The following is a 17,844-nucleotide window of genomic DNA, read 5'->3' on the forward strand; positions in this document are numbered from 1 at the left end:
TGAAACCAAGAGCTACTTCTTGGGTACTGATTAATGCGAAGGGCTACCAGTTTGATACACACTTAAATAAATTGCCAGAAATAGCCAATTTGCTCAATTTGGGCATGAGGAGGTTGAGGTGGGCAGGGTTTGGGTAGGGGGTAGCGGGGTGTGTGTATTGTAGCGTCCCGGAAGAGTTAGTGCTGCAAGGGGTTCTGGGTATTTGTTCTGTTGTGTTTATGTTGTGTTACGGTGCGGAAAATGTGTTTGTCATTCTTGTTTCGTGTGGGTTCACAGTGTGGCGCATATTTGTGACAGTGTTAAAGTTGTTTATACGGCCACCGTCAGTGTGACCTGTATGGCTGTTGACCAAGTATGCCTTGCATTCACTTGTGTGTGTGAAAAAGCTGTAGATTATATGTGACTGGGCCGGCATGCAAAGGCAGTGCCTTTAAGGTTTATTGGCGTTTTAAAAAGTCATAAATTTTACTTTTTGAAGCCGATACCGACAATTTCTGATATCACATTTTAAAACATTTATCGGCCGATAATATCGACAGCCCGCTTTTTTTTTTTTTAGTGACCCATGAAAACCCTGTCGTGACATTCATTGTAAAAGGAAAATTAACAAAAAAGCGAATACATTGTTAAGAATTTCCTTTATTTCAGTAAATGACAACGATAATTCCTATTTAGTCAGATTCTTCCTGGACGTGATTTACAAGTGGCTATGCACACAGAAAAAAAAAAAAAAAAAAGGAGACAACTGGTCAATGACGCCTCCGAAACGAAAGAGACGAGAAAGAGGCTGCGACAAATCATTTTCCAAATGTTGACACACAAACGCGGACATTGTTACATCATCAGAATGGTCGAGGACACCCGGCGACCCGTCGTGTCTGTTTTGTCCTATGCGCACGTGGAACCTGAAGACAACACGGCAGTTGCGCTACGTGATCATGTGACGAGGGCGGTGACTTCTACTCCTGCCAATTAGTCAACTAGCAACATGATGCATGTTAAAGAGACAAACGGAGAGGAATTGTTGGGAGTTAAGTGCAGTGTAGCAGACACGCTTCTGTCACATCGCCAACCAGTCGCTCGGCAAGCGGGGAGGAAATCATCGTATCTAATGAGAATAATAATAATAATAATATGGATAGAGGGAGTTTTTGGGGCTCGGGGGAATGCTGGGATCCCCTCTGACTGGCTGGGATGAGACTGTGGTGTTGTCGTGTGTGTGTGCAGTCGCGTACGTGCGTCGATATGTGTCTTCACTTTAGAGGACCAGGCCCTCGTAGACGGGACCCTCGGACTCGGGGGATTCTCTCTGCAGGCGAAGATGTTCCAGTGTGTTGTGGAAGTGTTTGTTGATCTGCTCGCTCTCCTCGCTCGCCTCAAGGTTGGGAAGATCCTCCCGGATCTTCTGGATCAGCTGGTTCAACACCTGGACAGTCACCTGGACACACAACACAAGTTTGGTCGTACAAGTCGGGATGGATTTAAGGAGACGCGTGAAACGGGAGAATGTGGCGTCTTACAGCATCAAAAGGTGGCTGTAGAAAACTAATTTTGAAATTTCATTTTCGGGACCCCCAAAAGTTTTTATTTTTGCCAAACCTGACACCCTTGTAAAATTTGGGGAGTTTCCATACATATTAAGGGCCTCAAAAAGGCGGCTAAACAGGGATAATAACAATAAAACAGCAATTTCAATAGGGTTCTAATCAATGTTCCCTCTAATTTTTTATGTGTGTGAGCAAACGCAAAAACTCCCTGAGCATTCAGCGGAGCTCATGTGAGCAACATCAGACGTGGCTACACCAGCAACACACCTGTCCAAACCTGACTAAATAACAAGTTTAATCTCCATCCATCCATCCATTTTCTACCGCTTGTCCCTTTCGGGGTCGCTGGAGCCTATCTCAGCTGCATTCGGGCGGAAGGCGGTGTACACCCTGGACAAATCCCCACCTCATCGCAGGGCCAACACAGATAGACAGACAACATTCTCTTATTATTATAATCAAATGACAGCAGTCATTTCCATGAGGTTATTTTCTAATATAAGTGTTTAGGCTCACTTACAATGACAATAACAAAAATTATTGTTTTTCATGAACTGTGTACTTGTATTGTTTGTCTGGGTGGAGGTCCTGCTTTGGAAATAATTTGTACCCCTTTCAGACATTGCATTTAGTTCCCATTAAAACATTCACATGTTGCACAATGAGATGTAAGCTTGGGATCATGTGTACATTCCTGCAACTTCGTTTGTAAAAAATATATTTTTATTAGTATTTATTTAATATACTAACAGCATTTCATGATTAATATTTTTAAATTAAGATTCCTAATAAATGACACTAGAATAAGCACACATTTGATTGGTAAATCATAGTGTAACGACCTGGAATTACACTTTATGTGTAGTGTTGGAGTGGTCCGACTTTTTGTGTGGCTGTAAACGCATCACTGGCTAAGTTCCATATGTGCATGTGTTGGCGCAAGTGAGAAAGAGCGAGCGGCTGCTGTTGATATAACAAAGTTGCTTTTGGTCTGGTTTGTACTGCAGAAAATGACCAGTTTTGCTAGATATCATTTTTTTTACTAATGTTTTGGTGATGTGTTTATGGCCGACAATAAAGAGTTTTGCTCAGTAAAGTGATCGATGGAATTCATGTCTTCAAAGCGTCTCGACAAACGTTACAATATTTGAACAATGATGACGAAAACTGTTTTCTCTGTCGTGTCCGTGTCGTGTCGAAAATTTGATTTTGTGCGTGGCATAGATTTGCCGTGCGCAGAGGACACTTGAGCAGTGGGCAATTGCACAGGCGCGCACCTTAGAGGGAACATTGGTTCCAATTACACCGTCTATATAAAGTAAAAAAAAAAAAGTAAAGTAAAGTACCAATGATTGTCACACACACACACACTAGGTGTGGCGAAACTATTCTCTACATTTGACCCATCACCCTTGATCACCCCCTGGGAGATGAGGGGAGCAGTGAGCAACAGCAGTGGCTGCGCCCGGGAATCATTTTTGGTGATTTAACCCCCAATTCCAACCCTTGATGCTGAGTACCAAGCAGGGAAGTAATGGCTCCCATTTTTAGTGTCTTTGGTATGACTCGGTTGGGGTTTGAACTCACGACCTACCGATCTCAGGGCGGACACTCTAACCACTAGGCCACTGAGCCGACACTATCAGGGGTGTCAAATGCGCGGCCCGCAAACAGGTTTTTCCGGCCCGCGGGATGAGTTTGCCAAGTATAAAAATGAGCCGAAATTTTTGAATGAAAGAAACAGCTGTTCTAAATGTGTCCACTAGATGTCGCGATAGCAATTATTTGTATCTTTGTAGATGATGCTACATATGTAAAAAAAACTAAATAAACCACATGATGTTAGTGCACCAGTCGAGGAAAATGAGCAAACTACATAAATAACATCCTGTAATTTGATTTAGGTATTCTTTTTTTGTCTTGATAGATTGAAAATTAACACCAATGAGTTGACTGATGAACATTATCACATCAATTATTCAGAAAGTATAAATAACGACAAATAAAGATAGAATACTATAAACCGCAACATGTAAGTGTAAAAAAAACCCATCAACATTATGATTTCTACATTTTCAGAATGTGCTTGTTCTATTTGTTAAACAAAGAAAACAATCTGAAGTTGTCTTTATTTTTAAGTTATCGTGTCGTGATTTACCAGTCCGGCCCACTTGGGAGTAGATTTTTCTCCATGTGGCGCCCGATCTAAAATGAGTTTGACACCCCTGGTCTATATTCTGAAAATAATATTTTTAAAAAAACATTAAAAAGTGGAATAAAAGAACAAAAAGGTGAAATGTACTGAGAAAAAGTTGCAATGTTGACTAATAACAGAGCTGCCATGCAGACTGATTTTTTTGTCATTGATCAATCAAAATCAACGGTATGAATTGACATATACGAGGCTCCAATTACTTCACATCAAAAATTCCACTTTAAAATATTTTTTAAGGAAAATATTGCATAGTTTGTGTTTGCCTTATATAAAACAAGCTGCATTTAACACAAATTAGTCAGAATGGATTTTTTCTCTCTCTTTCTTCCTCTCCATTTTTCTGCATTGTTTTGTATTTGTAGTTATCATTATGTATATGTATTGTTGCATTGGAACAACTGTATTGTTGATAATAGAGGTAAATTATTGGTATTGTTCATTATCAATAGCACTATTTCTATTGGTATTTGTATTATTCCATTTGTAGTGTAATAATGCTCATTGTCATTTCTGTATTATTATTTATTACGCTAACTGCTTCTTTGCTATCACTTTTACCATCATATTTGTACATATCCTATTTGCTGATGTTGCTCTATTGTTGTTGTTGTTATTGTTGTGTTTGCTGTTGTTGTTTTTGTCTCTCTGTCTAATCCCCCTCTTGTCCCCACAATTTCCCCCTCTGTCTTCCTTTTTTTCTCTTTCTATCCCCTCCTGCTCCGGCCCGGCTGCACCAAATGATAATATAAATACATTTAATAAAGTCAAATACAAATAAGGCAACAAGAGAAGTATCCTACACTTCTCTTTTGTAAAGTAAATCTGAACAGCCAATATGGGCATCTACATCAACTATATGATTTGCCTGAGAAGCTGGACAGGACAAAAAAACGCCAAAAAAAAAGAATGGATTTAAGGAGACGTGTGAAACGGAAGAATGTGGTGTCTTACAGCATCATTTTCCCGCTCGTAGAAGCACACGTATCTGTTGAGGATTTCGATGAAGAGTTGGACCTGCAGCGAGGGGTCCATACACTGGTTGGCGATCTTCAGCGCTTTCTTTAGACATTCCATCACCCGCTTCCCGTCCCGAATCTAACAAGAAGCGCAGTGAACAGTTTAGAGACGGCTGGGGCAAGTAGAGCATCATCACTGTCGTCGAAGTCCCACCTCTTCGCCGTTTTTGTCGGTGCTGCGTCCTGACCAAAAGAGGTGTGCGCAGATGCTGACGGCGCGGCACTGGTCGGGTTTCTTCAGCAGCTTTGAGGCCGCCAGCGCGCACTGAGTCCTCAGAGGCTCGTGGTTCTCCTCGCTGAAACACTTCATCCTCTCAAAGGTGCCGATGATGAGCGTGATGGCCGCCAGCTGAGCTTTGGAGTCGCTGATCTCGTCCTCGTACAAAGAGAAGGCCTGAACAAACAAACAAAATAGACGTTAAAACTAGAGATGTCCGATAATATCGGACTGCCGATATTATGGTCCGATAAATGCTTTAAAATATCGGAAATTATCGGTATCGGTTTCAAAAAGTAAAATGTATGACTTTTTAAAACGCCGCTGTGTACACGGACGTAGGGAGAAGTAAAGGCCCTGCCTTTGCGTGCCGGCCCAGTCACGTAATATCTACGGCTTTTCACACACACAAGTGAATGCAGGGCATGCTTGGTCAACAGCCATACATGTCACACTGAGGGTGGCCGTATAAACAACTTTAACACTGTTACAAATATGCGCCACACTGTGAACCCACACCAAACAAGAATGACAAACACATTTCGGCAGAACATCCGCACTGTAACACAACATAAACACAACAGCACAAATACCCAGAACCCCCTGCAGCACTAACTCTTCCGGGACGCTACAATATAGACCCCCGCTACCCCTACAACCCCCGGACCTCAACCCCGCCCCCAACCCCACCCACCTCAACCTCCTCATGCTCTTTCAGGGAGAGCATGTCCCAAATTCCAAGCTGCTGTTTTGAGGCATGTTAAAAAAAATAATGCGCCTTGTGACTACAATAATAAATATGGCAGTGCCATGTTGGCATTTTTTTCCATTACTTGAGTTGATTTATTTTGGAAAACCTTGTTACGGACGGCGTGGCGCAGTGGAAGAATGGCCGTGCGCGGCCCGAGGGTCCCTGGTTCAATCCCCACCTAGTACCAACCTCGTCATGTCCGTTGTGTCCTGAGCAAGACACTTCACCCTTGCTCCTGATGGGTGCTGGTTAGCGCCTTGCATGGCAGCTCCCTCCATCAGTGTGTGAATGTGTGTGTGAATGGGTAAATGTGGAAGTAGTGTCAAAGCGCTTTGAGTACCTTGAAGGTAGAAAAGCGCTATACAAGTACAACCCATTTATCATTATTTATTTATTTACATTGTTTAATGCATCCAGCGGGGTATCACAACAAAATTAGGCATGATAATGTGTTAATTCCACGACTGTATATATCGGCATCGGTAATTAAGAGTTGGACAATATCGGAATATCGGATATCGGCAAAAAAGACATTAATCGGACATATCCAGTTAAAACACTTCCATATAGGGATGGGTACCAAATTCGGTTCTTTGACAGGCACTGATCGAATTCCGTCAGTACCATAGGCGCCGATCCCGTGGGTGCTTCAAGGCCCGAGCACCCACGGACAAGGCCGAGCACCCACGTGGGATTGATGGCAAATTCTGTCTCACCACCAAGCAAAAACCGCACATGTTTTGGGTTTTCAGCCAAACTCCCTCCAAGTAATGCTGCAATTTTCAACACCAACAAAGCAAGTATGTTTGGTAAAAAACCCCTCAAATGTAAAGTAAGGCTGCACTCTTCCAAAATGTGCTAGCTTGTTGCTAATACTATTTGGATTTGCCATAGGCAGGCTACTATTAGCGTTAACAATTTTACATGGCTATTTTAACACATTCAAATTTGGTAATGACAACTACAACTAAAATTAATATTATAATCAAACAGCTGATGTGTACAGTATACAGTATAAACACCTTGTGGGGCGCAACATAATAGCTTCATGGAAAAATGACTGCCTAGTCTAGGGGTCGGCAACCCGCGGCTGGATGGCATTTGTCATACATTTTTGAAAAAGCTCTCTGGAGCTTTTTCAAAAATGTATGAAAAATGGAAAAAGATGAGGGGGAAAAATATATTTTTTGTTTAAATATGGTTTCTGTAGGAGGACAAACATGACACAAACCTCCCTAATTGTTATAAAGCACACTGTTTGTATTAAACATGCTTCACTGATTCGAGTATTTGGCGAGCGCCGTTTTGTCCTACTAATTTTGGCGGTCCTTGAACTCACCGTAGGTTGTTTACATGTATAACTTTCTCCGACTTTCTAGGACGTGTTTTATGCCACTTCTTTTTCTGTCTCATTTTGTCAACCAAACTTTTAACGTTGTGCATGAATGCACAAAGGTGAGTTTTGTTGATGTTATTGACTTGTGTGGAGTGCTAATCAGACATATTTGGTCACTGCATGACTGCAAGCTAATCGATGCTAACATGTTATTGAGGCTAGCTATATGTACATATTGCATCATTATGCCTCATCTGTAGGTATATTTGAGGTCATTTAGTTTCCTTTAAGTCATCTCAATTCAATGTATATCTCATGACACACTATCTGTATGCAATATGGCTTTTAATTTGTTTCAATCAATCAATCAATGTTTATTTATATAGTCCTAAATCACAAGTGTCTCAAAGTTTGCGACTCCAGACAGATTTGTTTTTGTATTTTTGGTCCTATATGGCTCTTTCAACATTTTGGGTTGCCGATCCCTGGCCTAGTCGGACATCATACCATAGATAGCCTATACTAGGCCTGGGCAATTATTTTGACTCGGGGGCCACATATAGAGAAAAAAATGTCTAGGGGCCGGTATATCTATTTTTAGGAACACTAATACAAAACTTCACAATAATGTCTGATTGAATGCTAAAAACGTTATGACAGACCGCCTTAAAAAACGTAATGGAATTTTACATTTTTCTATGAACGATAAAACACTGAATATTGACAAAATATGTATGTCACACCCCCTTTCGATCGACATATTTTACAATCAAGTGAAACGCAACAAAAATGCAAAAAACAGTGAAATATGAACGCGAAGGGTACAAAATAAACCCACCTACAATCTGATATTTGCTGAATTCCCCCCAGGGAATAAAGTACTTTCTATTCTATTCTATATATCACTAAGCTTTAGAACTTTGTTGTGAAAATCTCCTTCCGCGTCTGTGGAAACGCTTCCCGCCCATACTGCTTGGTGCCTCGTCTGAGCTGCTGTGACGTAGATGACCATAGTAACTAATTAGATTGCCATAGTAACTGGTATATCATCCATAAGCACAAATTCCAACCATTGAAATACTTTGTATAGTTCAAGACTTACGGTCATTAGAAAACATCACTGCACATCATAATGGCAGCTACAGTTTCCATCTTAAAGATCTCAAAAAATGATTTGGGAATATCTGGCGGGCCAGATTGAAAAGCTCAACGGGCTGCATGTGGCCCCCGGGCCTTAATTTGGCCTATACAGTACTGCCATCTAATGTCATGGACGTGGAAATGCATTGCAAATGGGACTCAAATAGTAAAAAAATAAAACAAGATACGACAACTGGACAGCACAGTTATCATAATCAGCTCATTTTTAAATGTTACATTGAAAAATAAAATGTTATTATCAAACAACATTTATTAACACACAATGATACAGAAAATTGGTACCGTTCAGTACCTTTATTGAGTCCCAGGTACCTGGGAATTGGTACCGTATCACTTCAAATGTAAAGCGTACTCATCCCTACTTCCAAACCTGCCAACGTTAAGGAAAATTGGACACCTCTGATTTCATGGCTTTCGAGTGTGCAACGTGACGTCAACTCAGTGAGCAACAACACCTCTTGTCGTCTATTTAGCTTGTGGCAAACAATGGTAATTAAAGAGAGAAGTGTTATTGAGCAGGAACTCATTCATGTTACTGATCCTAATGTTGATCTGATATCAAAGGCGTTCGAGAACGAAAAAGAGTGGCGCAGTGTAGGGGATGTCCCGATCCAGGTTTTTGCACTTCCGGTCCGATACCGATATTGTTTTTGCACTTCCGATCCGATACCGATACTGACCGATACCGATACTGACCGATACCGATACTGACCAATACTAGCCTATCCGAGCATGTATTAAAGTTTAAAGTTATTTAGCCTACTTAGTTGTCAGAATCATGTTGAAAAGGGTTTTAGTACTCTTGATAACAACTAGCCATCTGAATTAGGGGAGTTTGAATAATACACAATGGTTGGTAACAAGAAACTGACCTGTTGATTCAAGGATAAACACAAAATAGACAAAATTATACATGACAAACAGAAATGGCATCATTGAACTAGGGCTGGGCGATATGGCCTTTTTTTAATATTGCGATATTTTAAAGCCATATTGCGATACACGATATATATCTCGATATTTTGCCTTAGCCTTGAATAAACACTTGATGCATATAATCACAGCAGTATGATGATTCTATGTGTCTACATTAAAACATTATGATGATTCTATGTGTCTACATTAAAACATTCTTCTTCATACTGCATTAATATATGCTACTTTTAAACTTTCATGCAGAGAGGGAAATGACAACTAAAAAAAATCACTATTTTTTTCATACGGTGTTGATGTGGAAATGTTTGCCTCGGCATTTTGATGGTGTGGACGTGTGGCACCGAATGGAGATAAGCGTCTCGACAGACGTTACAATAAAGTTAAAAGTTAAAGTTAAAGTACCAATGATTGTCACACACACACTAGGTGTGGCGAGATTATTCTCTGCATTTGACCCATCACCCTTGATCACCCCCTGGGAGGTGAGGGGAGCAGTGGGCAGCAGCGGTGGCTGCGCCCGGGAATCATTTTGGTGATTTAACCCCCAATTCCAACCCTTGATGCTGAGTGCCAAGCAGGGAGGCAATGGGTCCCATTTTTATAGTCTTTGGTATGACTCGGCCGGGATTTGAACTCCCAACCTACCGATCTCAGGACGGACACTCTAACCACTAGGCCACTGAGTAGGTTATTTGAACAATGATGACGAAAACTGTTTTCTCTGTCGTGTCCGTGTGTCGAAAATTGTTATGCGCTTATTTTTTTATTTGATTTTGTGCGTGGCATAGATTTGCCGTGCGCAGAGGACGCTTGAGCAGGCGCGCACCTTAGCGGCTGCGCTAGCATCACAGCTAACGTTAGCCATGCTGCTACTTCTCTGCTGTGCGAGGGCGTATACGTATGTGACGTATGACGTGACAGTATGTGACGTGTGTAAGAAGGTGCGCTCGCTGTCTGTGAGAGGGAGACACAGGAAAGAGTGAGAAGAGCCTGTCGTGTAATGGCAGCAGCTAAAAGCAACTGCGTGAGAATCCACAGACCTGTGGATGTGTTGAAGGTGAGCTGGAAAATGCGGAACGGAAATTAGGGAGCAGCAGAAAAGTGGAATGTATTATTTAAATCGGTGCGTTGGAAAACACGGACCGGAGTATTTTTAAACTGGATCTGGATCGGCATTTTCCCATGCCTTGCCGATACGCATTTTTTTGCAAATATCGGCGGCAGATCCGATCCAAATATCGGATCGGGACATCCCTAGCGCAGTGTAAGGTCAGATATTTTTTGGCAGGTGCACGTAAAGCTACTCAAGCGGCATAGCGTACGCTGGCGCCTCGTGACTAGGGCTGCAGCTATCGATTGCTTAAGTAGTCGAGTAAATTATTCGGATTAATCGAGCACTTGAATTAACCCCACTTTCTATCCTTAAAGGGTATCTGCTTTTTTGGGGGGGAAATTTGGCCTAGCGTTTACAATCATTATGAAAGACATGACGGATGTATTTTTTTTTAACGCATTTTAACTTGTAAATAAGTTAAAAGTAATAATAATATATGCGGAGCCAGTGGGAGGTCCTCTATTTCGCCATTAAAATCCAATAAATAATCGAACAATACTCCATTTACATTTCGTGACTTTTGAATATTAACCAAGTATTAGCGATATTGTTATTATAAGGGATAACGCAGACAAACTATTACGTTAAAGTACCACTGGTAGTCACATACACACACACTAGGTGTGGTGAAATTACTCTCTGCATTTGACCCATCCCCTTGTTCCACCCCCTGGGAGGTGAGGGGAGCATTGAGCAGCAGCGCTGGCTGCGCTTGGGAATCATTTTGGTGATTTAAGCCCCAATTCCATTATAGCAGCACCATGATCACAAGCTTGTGTGCAGTTTTGACATGATCGACTGGTTTCCTTGCTCCTTGGAAGTTTATTGTAGATCATAAATCATCCCTCTCACTTGGATAGAAGAAGGCTGAGGACGTATTCCGACAAGTTGGTACACTTCGACAGCCAGTTAGGACAGGAAAAGACGCTTAGGTCCACCCGCCCTTTCTTTAAAAGGATTATGAGTGATTCTTCCTCTAAACGGGAATGTAAGAACGTCTGAGCAGTCGGTATCCTAATGACAGCAGACATTGTACAGTAAGTGATGTTTTATTATGTTTGTTGGCTCTCATGCAGTCTGCAGTGAGTAATAATCAGTGATGTATTTGGGGGGGGGAGCGAATGTTGTGATGCGTTTATGAAATTAATACCCTGCGTACGGCTAAAATTATCAAAATATGTGCCTGTTACTATATTACAGCATGCTTATAAAAACTTAATGGAAGTGTTTGGATGTTTTTTCAAGGGCTTTATAGGCAGAATAGAGCAGCTCCCATAGGCTCTATTGTAAGCAGACTTTTGATAGCTTTTATTTAATATTTAGAATACTTAAAAAAAAAAAAAAAAAAAAAAAAAAAAAAAACATTCATCGTCATGTCTTTTATAATGATTGTGAACGATAGGCGAAATTCCAAAAAAGTGCAGTTCCCCTTTAACGCGTCTTTTAGGGAAAATAGTTGAAACTTGAGATGTCACAATATGAATAATTTCATATCATAGTGTGACCAAAACTATCAAGGTATTGTTAAATGTGCTCAAAAGGTACGTATACACACTGAAATATTTTGACCAAGTTATTTTTGTAACAACTAAAACAAATAGAAACACTGTTGAAAACCCCCCACCTTTTTGCATGTTTTGTGTTTCTTATGTTTCACTGATAAAAATGTTTCTAGCAGGCGTTGGTGTCCTACTCTGTTCAATGGTCTTTGATCGCACCGTGAAGACTGTAAAGCTGGCGCCAGTCCGTCCATGAGTTAATCAAATTGTAGATATCGATCCCGGTTTTTCATTAAAAATGGTAGCACCGTAATAATAATATTGTTGTGTTAAATATTAAAAAATAAATGAACAATTGTGTTACATATTTCTAAACGGAAAAGTGGTAGGATTTCAAAATCTCTGCTTCTTCCTCCTCCTTTTTGAACATGTTAGAATGTAAAACTGTAAACATGCGATGTAAACATTGTAACTGTATACATGTTTGAAACACATCACTATGTTGGTATTATTTTTCTTTTCATTATTATTTTTTTGCTGTCGTTTTGTTTCTCTTCTTTGTTGTTATTATGCATATCCGAGATAAATACTTACAATACTAATCGTCGAAAGTTTAACCGCAATTATAATACCGATTATCATTACAGCCCTAAATGAAACGTACAAGGATTTTTCAGATGACCCTTATCCTTTTTTCTGATAAATGAACATATCATCAAAATTGCTCTTTTAACATGAGCGCATCCCGTTATTAAAAATAAATCTGAGTGTTGCCTAAAACCAGGTAATAAATAAATAAATAATAAAGAGGAAAACTAAACAAAGGCTCTCTGATAAAGTATAGTTATTTAAAAAAAGTAAAAATGTGTATGTATTTTCTAAATTTGACACGTATTATTTGTTGAATAACGTAAAGAATACATATGTAATAAAAATACATGAATATATAGTAAATTGTGTGACAATAAATGTAACAATTTCACACATCCACATTTAAAAAGGTATTAATTGGAGGAGTAGTGTTTGATTTGTTAGCATTAACATACAAAATGTAGACGCTAACATGCCTTCACATCTGTTTGAATAAAACATTTGTTATGCTAGTAAAACACATACTGGGGCGTTAGCTACCAAAATAAACTTCTACCTTATTTCTGCTTTCTTAAATATGCACGATGCTTTTTGGTAATGTGCTGCTTCATCGTTGTACTGATATTGAGAAATGTCAGCTCCGTTTGACAGCGCAAACATGTCTTTATCAGTTCAAAATTATCGCACAACTTTTTAATTTCTCTCGTTTACTTTGAGCCCTTTACTATATTTAGCCCTCGTTTTTTTTTTTTGAGCCATCGCTCTCCATCATTACTCTTTTTGACTGTGTGCCACCACACACTCTCACACCACCGCTCTCATGTGCGCTCAAAAGAAACAGTCTGGCGGAAACAATGTCGGCGCATTTTAAAGTTCTGGGCACTCAATGCGGTTTGGATTTTATCAATGTTTGTTGGTTAAACTCTAAATAAATTCCAACCTGCAGAGGCTGAAGTCAAAACTGAAACAGCAAATGGAACGAAACGCAGCGTGACTTCAGACTAGAGATGTCCGATAATATCGGACTGCCGATATTATCAGCCGATAAATGCTTTAAAATGTAATATCGGAAATTATCAGTATCGGTTTCAAAATTATCGGTGTCGGTTTCAAAAAGTAAAATGTATGACTTTTTAAAAAGGCGCTGTATACACGGACGTAGGGAGAAGTACAGAGCGCCAATAAACCTTAAAGGCACTGCCTTTGCGTGCCTACCCAGTCACATAATATCTACGGCTTTTCAAACACACAAGTGAATGCAGGGCATACGTGGTCAACAGACATACAGGTCACACTGAGGGTGGCCGTATAAACAACTTTAACACTGCTACAAATATGCGCCACACTGTGAACCCACACCAAACAAGAATGACAAACACATTTCGGGAGAACATCCGCACCGTAACACAACAGAACAAATACCCAGAACCCCTTGCAGCACTAACTGCAATATACACCCCCGCTGCCCCCCCCCAAACCCCGCCCACCTTAACCTCCTTATGCTCTCTCAGGGAGAGCATGTCCCAAATTCCAAGCTGCTGTTTTGAGGCATGTTAAAAAAAATAATGCACTTTGTGACTTCAATAATAAATATGGCAGTGCCATGTTGGCATTTTTTTCCATAACTTGAGTTAATTTATTTTGGAAAACCTTGTTACATTGTTTAATGCAGGGGTGTTCACACTTTTTCTGCAGGCGAGCTACTTTTCAATTGATCAAGTCGTGGGGATCTACCTCATTCATATATATAATTTGTATTTACTTATTTATGAAATATATGTTTTTGTTAACAAGTTAAAGGTGTTTAATGATAATACAAGCATGTTTAACACATATAGTTAATATTGTTAATAAATTAAAGGTGTTTAATGAAAATACAAGCATGTTTAATACATATAGTTAATATTGTTAACAAGTTAAAGGTGTTTAATGATAATACAAGCATGTTTAACACATATAGTTAATATTGTTAACAACTTAAAGGTAGTTAAAGATAATACAAGCATGTTTAACACATATAGTTAATATTGTTAACAAGTTAAAGGTGTTTAAAGATAATACAAGCATGTTTAACACATATAGATTCCTTTCTTTCATGAAGACAAGAATATAAGTTGGTGTATTACCTGATTCTGATGACTTGCATTGATTGGAATCAGACAGTGGTGCTGATAACGTCCGCAGTTTCGAATGGAGGAGAAAAAAAGTCCTCCTTTCTGTCCAATACCACATGAAAGTGGTTGGTTTTTGGCATCTTATTTATCCAGCTTCCGTACTCCTTTGTATACACTTTACAAGAAATGCATTGTCGGCAAACTCCGTAGCTTGCTAGCTTGTGCTCGCCAGCTTTCTGAGACTCTTATTTTGTTATCGCAAGCAGGATGAAGCAGAGGTTTTATTGTGCAACTGTGCAGTCGGTCTTTGGAGTTTTGACGACAGGTACGGCGCCAGAGAATGTTGAAATAAAGTGTTTCTCGCCTTCCTGTCGGTAATTTTAATGAGCTGGCAGCAGCCAGCGTCATCTCAGAAGACCCTCGGGTGCCGTGAATGTCAATCAAGTGACGAAAGTGACGTCATAGTGAAGATTTATGATCGCTCATTTTTAGGACTATTTTTTTTAATGCATGGCTGGTGATCGACTGACACTCCCTCCACGATCGACCGGTAGCTCGCGATCGATGTAATGAGCACGCCTGGTTTAATGCATTCAGCTGGGCATCACAAAAAAATTAGGCATAATAATGTGTTAATTCCACGACTGTATATATCGGTATCGGTTGATATCGGAATCGGTAATTAAGAGTTGGACAATATCGGAATATCGGATATCTGCAAAAAAGCCATTATCGGACATCTCTACTTCAAACTATTCAAACTGGTAAAACAAAGCCAAGTGGGGACCCTAGTTGGTGCCGTGCAGTGTAAAAGAGGACTAAACGTGAAAGACTTTATTACCTGAGACATGAACTCATACGCTACAGTCTCGTGGTTCTCAAAGCCGATCTCGCCAGCAGCCAGCGCCCCCTGCAGGAAGAGTCGTAGAGGCAGCTCGGCCAGCTCGGCCTTGATGAGCGCGCTGATGGTCTGGTGCGCGAAGGAAAAGATCTTCTGGCACTTCTTCTCCCACTTGTCATCCTGTGGTGAGCGAGGAAGACACCAATAAATAAGGAAGAGTTTGAGCTAACGACGCCGCGCACTCACTAGTGAAGAGTTCTCTTTGTATCTGAAGGCCAGCTGGTAGGCCGCAAACACCAGAGGAGGAAGAGTGTAGCGAATCCTTTGGTTTCCCCCGGCACCAAAGTGTTTGCGGGCTGTGTTGAGGATCTGGACACGCGTTGGAGAGCGGACGTCAATGACCAGGAGCAAGAACCGTGTCCCTAAAGTGACAAACGTGCACTCACAAGGTACTGTTGGTCAGCGTCGTCAGAATGCAGCAGGTGGATGAAACGACCCACAAGGCTTTGCTCCTCTGCAAAGTCCTCCGGATCGGGATCGTCAGCAGGCTGGTCGGGCTGGTCCTGAATGAGCGTGGACGCCAGGGTCAAGATGGCGTCCACCTGCCGAGACCAAAGAGAGGACGTTCGGTTAGAGAGCGCTAGAGAGGCAGAACTCCACGTCTGTTACAAAAGGACCGGACCTGCTCCTGGGACACAATGGTGGTGTTGTAGTCCAGCGTGTTGCTCAGCACGTAGCAGCTCATGCTCTTGCGCGACTCGTAGTCGAAGTACTCGAAGAGCGGCGGGAAGTGTTTGAGCTGCAGCACCGTCAGGATGTTGTTGTACGTGTCCACCGGGATCTTCAGCAGCCGGGTGAGCTCCTTGGACACGGCGCTGCTGGTTGCTATGCTGTGGGAGCGAAGAGTCCATCGTGGTCATGTGACTATATATGCCCGACCCTTCAGAATTTCGCAATGGCACCAATTCACGCAAATTCAAACCAATCCACCGCAAATTATGCACGGCCTCACAACTTTGTCTGATCCCCACCGTTTCCCCACACATTTTGGCAAAACGCAAACTCAATTATTTATTGCTGAGTTCGGCAGAACTCTTGTATTTATTGTTAGCTCAGATGTTTGTAGAATAGCTCATGGCTGGATGATAAAACAATATCAAGATATATCGCAATAGACATGTAATCGATATCAATAAAAAATGCTTTCGCTAAAATCTTTTTTTTTTTCTCTTCCTCATGGAAAGAAACCGAGAGTTGCTAAGCAAGGTTGGTTGTATGAACCAAGGTGCTCAATGTCTGGTAACCGAGCAACGCAGCAAGTGATCACTGATCAGTGGGAGTGACACGCTAACAGCCGATCAGGTAACAGTATCAACTATCAAATTTGGGTGCGCCATCTTGTTGTCTGGCTGTTGATTCTTCGCATGGAGTGAGTAGAGAAACTAAAAAAATGAGTGTTGCAGAGAGCGAATAAATTGTGGATAAAACAGAAAAAGTCACCTGGACAGTATGGCAGTTTTTTGGATTTTTTAAAACGGTTCGTAGTCAGAACATTGTGGTCTGTATGTTATGCAAGGCACTCGTCCCCACCGAGACCGGTAACACCACACCACCTTAGCCGTGCTCACCCTTTGGAGCACAGCTGTAACTTCCTGGTACTAAACCTGCAGAAAACAGTTCTTCTCAGGTTTCTCTATGTTTACATTTTCAGACTTTGCACTATTTTCTTACACTTTACTAAGCATTTCTTACGTATTCCTTATTTATGCAACTTAATTTTAGAAGGTTATTATTAAGTGTTCGATGTGATTTTAAAATGTTGTTTACATTTGAGTCTTTTCCATGCTTGTGTTGACATTTCCTATCCTTTCTGCCTTGATCTATAATTAGAGAAGATTACATTTTAAATAAAAACATTTTAATTACATTTATTTTTTCCTGGTCCTTATTTTCAATAGGTTATAAAAATATCAATATTTATTAGGGGCTCAAAAAAAAAAATCACATCCGAATAGTGATTCTTATTTATTTAGATTCAAAATTATTTTGTAATTTAAAAAAAATAAAATAAAAATTACTAATTATTTTTGTAATGTAAAAATGAGTCAATAAAAATATGTTTAGGAGCTTTTCTAACCTTTAACCTGTTTAGAAAAAGTGTTCTTATAATTATTATACCAAATACTACATTGCAAGAATGTGTTTGAATCGAGAATCAATTCTGAATCTAAAAACATTTTAATTCAATTTATTTTTTCCTGGTCCTTATTTTCAATAGGTTATAAACATATCTATAATTATCAGGGGCGCAAAAAAAAAAAATCACATCCGAATAGTGATTCTTATTTATTTAGATTCTATATTATTTTGTAATTTTAAAAAAATGAAATAAAAAAATAAAAATTACAAATTATTTTTTTAATGTAAAAATCAGTTAATAAAAATATGTTTAGGAGCTTTTCTAACCTTTAACCTGTTTAGAAAAAGTTTTCTTATAATTATTATA

At 40.1% G+C, this 17,844-nt stretch overlaps 1 protein-coding gene across 1 annotated transcript in view; it reads right to left on the reverse strand.

Annotated features, from left to right (window-relative positions):
• Positions 1-621: 621 nt before the first annotated feature.
• The window catches only part of vps35 (VPS35 retromer complex component), a 34,143-nt gene continuing 16,920 nt past the window's right edge, over positions 622-17,844 (reverse strand). Inside the window, exons 11-17 of the mRNA XM_061963717.2 lie at positions 16,021-16,228; positions 15,785-15,940; positions 15,585-15,707; positions 15,339-15,518; positions 4,933-5,172; positions 4,714-4,857; positions 622-1,438 (exon numbers count right to left, since the gene is read on the reverse strand). Of these exons, the coding sequence (XP_061819701.1) occupies positions 1,259-1,438; positions 4,714-4,857; positions 4,933-5,172; positions 15,339-15,518; positions 15,585-15,707; positions 15,785-15,940; positions 16,021-16,228 (1,231 nt within the window). The 3' untranslated portion in view covers positions 622-1,258. The remainder of the gene's footprint in view (positions 1,439-4,713; positions 4,858-4,932; positions 5,173-15,338; positions 15,519-15,584; positions 15,708-15,784; positions 15,941-16,020; positions 16,229-17,844) is intronic.

Source organism: Nerophis lumbriciformis, linkage group LG06 (genome assembly GCF_033978685.3).
Source record: "Nerophis lumbriciformis linkage group LG06, RoL_Nlum_v2.1, whole genome shotgun sequence".
Taxonomy (NCBI): domain Eukaryota; kingdom Metazoa; phylum Chordata; class Actinopteri; order Syngnathiformes; family Syngnathidae; genus Nerophis; species Nerophis lumbriciformis.